The 7,527-nt window shown below is 48.7% G+C and overlaps 1 protein-coding gene across 1 annotated transcript; it reads right to left on the reverse strand.

The window, feature by feature from the left end:
- Positions 1–409: 409 nt before the first annotated feature.
- Positions 410–2,416, reverse strand: CBY3 (chibby family member 3; the record flags this gene model as incomplete). Its single annotated transcript, XM_082834996.1, is given in 3 exon segments — positions 410–532; positions 534–1,095; positions 2,367–2,416. Coding segments are annotated over 3 exon segments (735 nt in total).
- Positions 2,417–7,527: the final 5,111 nt, after the last annotated feature.

Consider the following 7,527-nt stretch of genomic DNA (forward strand, 5'->3'; position numbering starts at 1 on the left):
CGACCCCGCCCGCCCGCCCGCCCAACCGCACCCTCCATCCCTGAGCCCAGGTTTCCCTGCCTCCCGGACTTTGCCCTCCGTCCCTCGGGCCAAGAAAGCCATTGCTACCACTACCTCTCATCGCCGGCCATCCCCGCCCCCTGCTGCACTGTTGCAAGCCTGGCTCCCACTCCGCGTTTCCAACGGGCTGCAAACATCTTCCTCCACCGCCCTATCGCACCCTCCCGAGACGGACTGCTGGCTGAGTCTCCCCTCCACACCAGGCCCGGAGTGATGGTCCCTGAAGGCGCGCAGCGGACCCCCGCGCACCCGGAGCCCAGTCCTGGCCGGGCCCTCTAGGGGCCACAGGAACGAGACCGGGCCTAAGGTGTGGAGCGAGGTGCGCATGTGCTGCACGGGTTTTATTGCGTCACCGCGACTCTGGAGTCAGCGGCTCGGTCAGGAGCGCGCTGCACGCGCCTTCGCGCTTGCGCATTTTCCTCTGCCAGGCGCGCGCCGCAGCGGCAGTGCTTGCCTCGTGTTCTATCTTTTTTTTCCAACAGGTGCATGCGTGCTGTGGTCTCCGTCAGCATGTCCATGAGCAGTTCCTGCTGTAGCTTCAGGTAGTTGTTCTCCTCCAGCAGCACCTGGCTCTTAATCCGCTGCACCTGCGCTTTCCAGCCCGAGGTGGTCGGCGAGGGCAGCTGCGGCCGCGACCGCACCGGCTGGCCCTCCGTGGTCCACCGGCCGCCGCGGAACACAAAGGCCTCGTCGCTGAGGCGCGTGCGCGGTGTGCCGTAGCTGAGGCCTAGCTCTGCCTGGCGCGTCTGGTGGTCCAGCAGGTAGAAGGTGGACATGGAGGAGATGCGGCGCAGCGGAGGGCGCCGCGGCGAGAAGCGCCGCGAGAAATGGTGGGCCCAGAACTGCCGCAGCTGTTCCCACAGGCGGCTCGCATGGCCCGAGGCCGAGTACCCGAAGGCCTCCAGGGCAAGGGCCGGGTGGGCCTCGTCAGGCGCACGGATACCCAGAGCAGAGTCTCGAGGACGCGGGCGACCCAGGCTGCTCCCTTGCCTCGCAAGCCTCGATGTCCAGAATGATAAAGGCGAGCCAGGGGCACTGCTGGAGAGCAAGAGTCTGGGTGAGCAGCCTGCTTGGACGTGCTGCCCCCTCAAACCGCGAGGCCTGGTGGGCAGGGCTCAGGCCCGCAGCTGGCGCTCAGGGTTAGCCAGCTGCTGGCCACTGAGGAGTCCTTCCCTGCACACTCGTACTAGCAGAAGTCTCCCCGAAACCCGCTTCCCCAAAGACTACTCTGTCAGGCTTTGGGGATAGATGGGCAGGTGAAGGACCAGAACCCTGCTCTCTGAGTGCTGGGTGGCTGCTGGAAGGGGTTAATAGGCCCTTAAGGGAGGAAGGAATGATAGCAGAGACAAGCACGTACTTAAAAGATGCACAGGAATTTGACAGGTAGATTGGGGGTGGGTAAGGGAGAGCCGCTAGGCAGAGTGAAGAGCTAGGCAAGGCTCGAATGTTGCACATGTGAGGAAGAGCTTGGGGTAGGATTGGTGTAGGGTATTGAGCTGGAAATAGCAGAAGAGGAAGCTGGAAAGGGGGACCAGGACACTATATGAGGGTGCTGTACAGGCAGGCTTAAAAGTTTAGACTTCCTTCCGTGGGTTAGAGGGCGCTGCTGAAGCATTGCGAAGCCAGGGCTGGATCTACATTCTGAAAAGTATCTGGTGGATGTCTAGCATACCCAACAGCATTACTGCCCTCGTCATTCAGTTATTTTACAACCTTGAACTGACTGGCATCTGCTTTGTGCCAGGCCTTGGTCTGGGTAGAGGGTGCCAGCACAGCCTATGCTTGCCCTGAAGATGTTCCTGGTCCAGCTGGGAAGCCAGATGTGTGCGTGTAGATCATAGTCTGGTGTGGTCAGTCCAGTAGGGGCATGTGCCATGGGCTAGCACCTATGCTTAGGGCTTGAGCCAAAAGGGGTTGCACAGACTGGATGTGACTTTTATCCAAAGCAGACTACATGCTCAAGGAAACTAAAGTCCAGATAACAGACATGTCCCATACTCCTTCTCCCCCCATTCCTGTACGTTCTGATTCTGTTGTGTGAGAAAGAAGACTATATGCTTTCTTTTGAATTTCTCTTCTCCCAATGGAGAGTGAAAAGAGAAGGAACCCTGGGGCAGGGTTACCTCTGTCATGCCTTCATTAATTCAACACACACTTACTCCTCACACATAGCTGGGCAGTACTACCCCCTAGATCTGGCTCAGGGACATGTCTCTTGGAAGCCCAAGGCTAGAACCCGACCCACCCTTGAGGTTGCATCATTCCAGAGGATCCTTCCCCAATAATCCTCACATGTTGTACCTCACCTGGAGGATGTGTTGGAGGTGCCAAACTGCTGTCCCAGGCCTGGCCCCATCTCTGAACCACTCAGTTGCTGTCTACCGGCTATGACTCACAATGCCTCTAGGCCAGATCAGCTAATCTATAAAACAGACCCCTGGGCTCTCCCCTGTATTCATTCAGCACACTTATTGAGTGCCTTCTCTGTTCCAAACACTGTTCTTCCAACGTGAGGAAGATCTTCCGTCATCAAGCTATCATTCTTAAGGGGGAGAATGTCATAAGCAGAGCCTAAGATAGGAATTTGTTCTAGGGGATTGAACAAAATAGTCCCTCATGAAGCTAACCAAGGGTGTCATGGGTCAGGTTTCCTAGAAGCAGAGCCTCAGATGAGAATTATTGAGGGATTTACTGGGGAAGTGTTTTTGGGAGAAGGGAGTAAGGGAAGCAGGACAGGGCAGGGAAAAGAGCTAAAGCTAAGCAGGAATGTGGCCTCAAGTGGAGAAGAGCTCTAGCCAGATCTCACGGGGAACTGTAGAAATTGTGCCACAGAGTTAGGTCTCCTTACTGCAAGGGAGCCAATCTTTTGTGCCCTTCTCCCTCACCCAGCCCTCAGTCAGTCATTGTCAGGGGCAACTGTGAGTTTGTCAGCCAACACTTAAGGCACCTATGGGGTGGGTGCACCCCCAGTAAAGGGATTTGTAGGATGTCAACAGCATAAAAGAGGGAGGAAGAGGGCTTCCCTGGTGGCGCAGTGGTTGAGAGTCTGCCTGCCGATGCAGGGGACACGGGTTTGTGCCTCGGTCTGGGAAGATCCCACATGCCACGGAGCGGCTGGGCCCGTGAGCCGTGGCCGCTGGGCCTGCGTGTCCGGAGCCTGTGCTCCGCAACGGGAGAGGCCACAACAGTGAGAGGCCCGCGTACCGCAAAAAAAAAAGAGGGAGGATGAGAATAGGTAATAAAAATGAAAGGAAATGGGGCTTCCCTGGTGGCACAGTGGTTAAGAATCCACCTGCCAATGCAGGGGACACGGGTTGGAGACCTGGTCTGGGAAGATCCCACATGCCGCAGAGCAACTAAGCCCATGTGCCACAACTACTGAGCCTGTGCTCTAGAGCCCGCGAGCCACAACTGGTGAGCCCGCGTGCCTAGAGCCTGTGCTCCGCAACGAGAAGCTACCACAATGAGAAGCCTGTGCACCACAACGAAGAGTAGCCCCGCTCACCGCAAATAGAGAAAGCCCGCACGCGGCAACGAAGACCCAAAGCAGCCAGAAGTAAAAATAAAATAAATAATTTTTTTTAATGAAAGGAAATAACTAAATGAATAAGAATTTCTGGTTGTGATACATGCCATGAAGAAAATATAGAAATACAGAAAGTGACTTTAGGACAAAATGAGGTGTAGGAACCAATTTAGACCTGGCACTCGATGAAGGCACTTGATATTCATACTAAAACCTGAATGATGAGAGACTCTAGCTACATGAAGACAGGGGCTAAAGGTACAAAGGAGTTGGGCTTGTTTGAAGGACAAGTGCTGTGTTGAGCTGTGGAAGGAAATGAAGTCAGCCCTACTCGCCAGCCACACCCAATCAATTGCCATCACGTTTACTTGGCTTTTCTGACCCCAAGGGTCTCTTGCAGGGGCCTCCTAGTTAATCCAGCATCCTGATGGCTCTAGAAGGGGTCACCCAGCTCCAGGGAGCTCACAACATAGGGCAGAGCCAAGTAGTAGTGCCACCTTCTGGGAAACCTTTTTCTGTAACAGTTTTATTGAGGTATAATTGACACAATAAACTACATATATTCAATATTTATAATGCACACTTTGATATGTTTGGATAATTTGATGTAAGAAATCATAACCAAAATCAAGATAATGAAGATACACATTACCTTCAGAAGTTTCCTCTGCTCCCATCACTATATAGATTAATTTGAATTTTCTAGAATTTTATATAAATAGAATTATTTAGTATGTACTTTTTTTTTTTGCACTGGCTTTTTTTAATAAATTTATTTATTTTTGGCTGCGTTGGGTCATCGTTGCTGCATGCAGGCTTTTCTCTAGTTGTGGTGAGTGGGGGCTACTCTTCGTTGCAGTGCGCGGGCTTCTCATTGCAGTGGCTTCTCGTTGCGGAGCATGGGCTCTAGGCACGTGGGCTTCGGTAATTGTGGCATGCGGGCTCAGTAGTTGTGGTTTGTGGCCTCTAGAGCACAGGCTCAGTAGTTGTGGCTCACGGGCTTAGTTGCTCTGCAGCATGTGGGATCTTCTTGGACCGAGGCTCGAACCCATGTCCCCTACATTGGCAGGCAGATTCTTAACCACTGCACCACCAGGGAAGTCCCTGCACTGGCTTCTTGCAGCATAATTATTTTAAGTTGAAATTCATTCATGATGTTGCATTTATTAACAATTCATTCCTTTTTTGGTGAGTAGTATTCCATTATATGGAAATACCACAATTTGTTTTTCCATCCACCTGTTGATGGAAATTTGGGTTGGTTCCATTTGGGGGGCTATTACAAATACAGCTGCTATAAACATCTGTGTACTACTCGTTGTGTGGCCACGTGCTTTAATTTCTCTTGAATAAATACCTAGGAGTAGAATGGCTGGGTTATATGGTAGGTGTATTTACCTTTTTATGAAGTTACCAAGGTTTTTCCAAAATGGTTGTACCATATCCCTACCATCACTGAAAGAGTTTCTGTTCCTTTTCCTCCACATACTTGCCAACACTTAGTATGTTAAACCCTTTTAATTTTAGTTATTCTATGGGCATCCCTGATGGTGCAGTGGTTAAGAATCCGCCTGCCAATGCAGGGGACACAGGTTCGAGCCCTGGTCCGGGAAGATCCCACATGCCGCGGAGCAACTAACCCCGTGCACCACAACTACTGAAGCCCGTGCGCCTAGAGCCCGTGCTCGGCAACAAACGAAGTCACCGCAACGAGAAGACTGCGCACACCGCAACGAAGAGTAGCCCCCACTCCCTGCAACTAGAGAAAGCCCGCGTGCAGCAACGAAGACCCAATGCACCCAATAAATAAATAAAATAAGTTTATTTAAAAAAATTTTAGTTATTCTAGTGGGTTTGTCTAAATTGTGATTTTGATTTCATTTCTCTGTTGGCTAATAATGTTGAGTGTCTTTTCATGTGCTTATTTGTTAGCCTTGTTGTTGAAGTTGTTCTTGTCTTTTGACCTTTTTTTTTAAACTGGATTGTTTGTCTTGTTGAGTGTAAGTTCTTTAACGCTAGATAAAAGTCCTTTGCAGATATGTTTTGCAAATATTTTTTTCCCAGTCTATGGCTTGCCTATTAAAGCAAAAGTTTTTAATAAAGTCCAATTTATCAATTTTTACTTTGACCCTCAAAAGGTCATGCTTTTCATGTCATATTAAAGAACGCTTTGCCAAACTAAAAGTTTCACCATTTTAGCTTTACATTTTGTGTTCTATTTTGAGTTAATTTTTGTTGATAGTGTTCTTTTCATATGGTTGTCAAGTTGACCCAGCACCATTTATAAAGACTAGCCTTTCCTCACTATTTGCGGTTATGTCTTTATTGTTTGTCATGTGACTGTGTATGTATGACTGTTTCTGGGCTCTCTATTCTCTTTATTATTCTTTTTTTTTTTTTTGCAGTACGCGGGCCTCTCACTGTTGTGGCCTCGCCCGTCGCAGAGCACAGGCTCCGGACGCGCAGGCTCCGGACGCGCAGGCTCAACGGCCGTGGCTCACGGGCCCAGCCACTCCACGGCATGTGGGATCTTCCTGGACCAGGGCACGAACTCTCGTCCCCTGCATTGGCAGGCGGACTCTCAACCACTGCGCCACCAGGGAAGCCCTTTATTATTCTTTTTATTCTTGTACCAATACCATATTTTCTTAATTATTGTAGCTTACAGTAAGTCTTTATCTGGTAATGTAAATCTTCAAACAGTTTTTTTTAAGACTGCTTTGGTTTTCTAGGTCCTTGGAATTTTCATATAATTTCAATTCCATGTAATTGAATTTCTATCCTAATTTTAGAATTAGAATGTCAGTTTCCACAAATAAACCTTTATGCTCACTGTTCAAAGCTCTCTCTTATCATCAGGATAAGCTTGAATCAGCCCTCAGAAGGTTATCTAATGGACATGGAATCAGAGCCCAGGAATATATTAACCCAGCCAATCACACATTCGCCTTCTCTCCCTCACTCCCTCTTCCACCACCCCCCCCAATTGTGTCTATGTTATTAAAGCTACTTTTCATTAACACTCATGACATTTCAGGAAGGTCCTGAGTGATCATCAGGAATGGTATTCAGCAACTTTCAATTTCCCTATTTCCATGGTCTACAAAAGAGGAAAAGCTACAAAACCCAAGGAAGTCTTTTTTGATGATTTGAAAAGGAAAAGTTTAGAGGAGGAATAATTCCCACTTAACATGTTAACTCCTTTCACAAACAGACCTTGATTTTGAGGAAATTTAATGAAAACTAGTTTTGTTTTGGTTTTTTTTCTTTGCTGCACGGTGCAGCATGCGGGATCCCAGTTCCCCTAACTGTGATCAAGTCCATGACCCCTGAAGTGGAAGCGCGGAGTCCCAACCACTGGACTGCCAGGGAAGTCCCGAAAACTGTAGAATTTAAAAATGCACAGTCAATAACAATGGTTCCTGGCTCCTTTGAGGCACTCCATCTAAATGTCACTGAAAAGACCAGATTTGGAGCCTGTGAGGAAAGGAGTACCAACAGGTCTGAGTTTAAGGACGTAAAGCTCATTCTGATGGCACAGAGGAAAGGAGAGAGGACTTAAAAAAGAATTTTCATTTCTTCACAGCCATAGTGGCTGTAAATGTCAGTGGATCCCTTCTCTTGGCAACCAAGAGGAATAGTTCCAAAACCAAGGAAGCAAAATCTTGTTTACCCTCATGACCATTTCAATCCAGCTTCTATGATAATCTGTTAGTGATATTTAACCTTCTCTGAAACAATGAGGGGTTCTCTGTGCTAACATAGTTTTTTAAAAACTACAAATATTTGCATTTGTATAAGACCTGATAAAAACAGTAATTCAAGTAGTACGGAACACAAGAAGAACATAGTTATACAAAATGCACACGCTTCACCTGGTACTTCCATTTTCTGCACGGTGCCTTTTTAGGATGCATGAAAGGATGCCCATCTCCTATGTG

The sequence above is a fragment of the Leucopleurus acutus genome (assembly GCF_964270905.1).
Source record: "Leucopleurus acutus genome assembly, chromosome: 3".
Taxonomy (NCBI): Eukaryota; Metazoa; Chordata; class Mammalia; order Artiodactyla; family Delphinidae; genus Leucopleurus; species Leucopleurus acutus.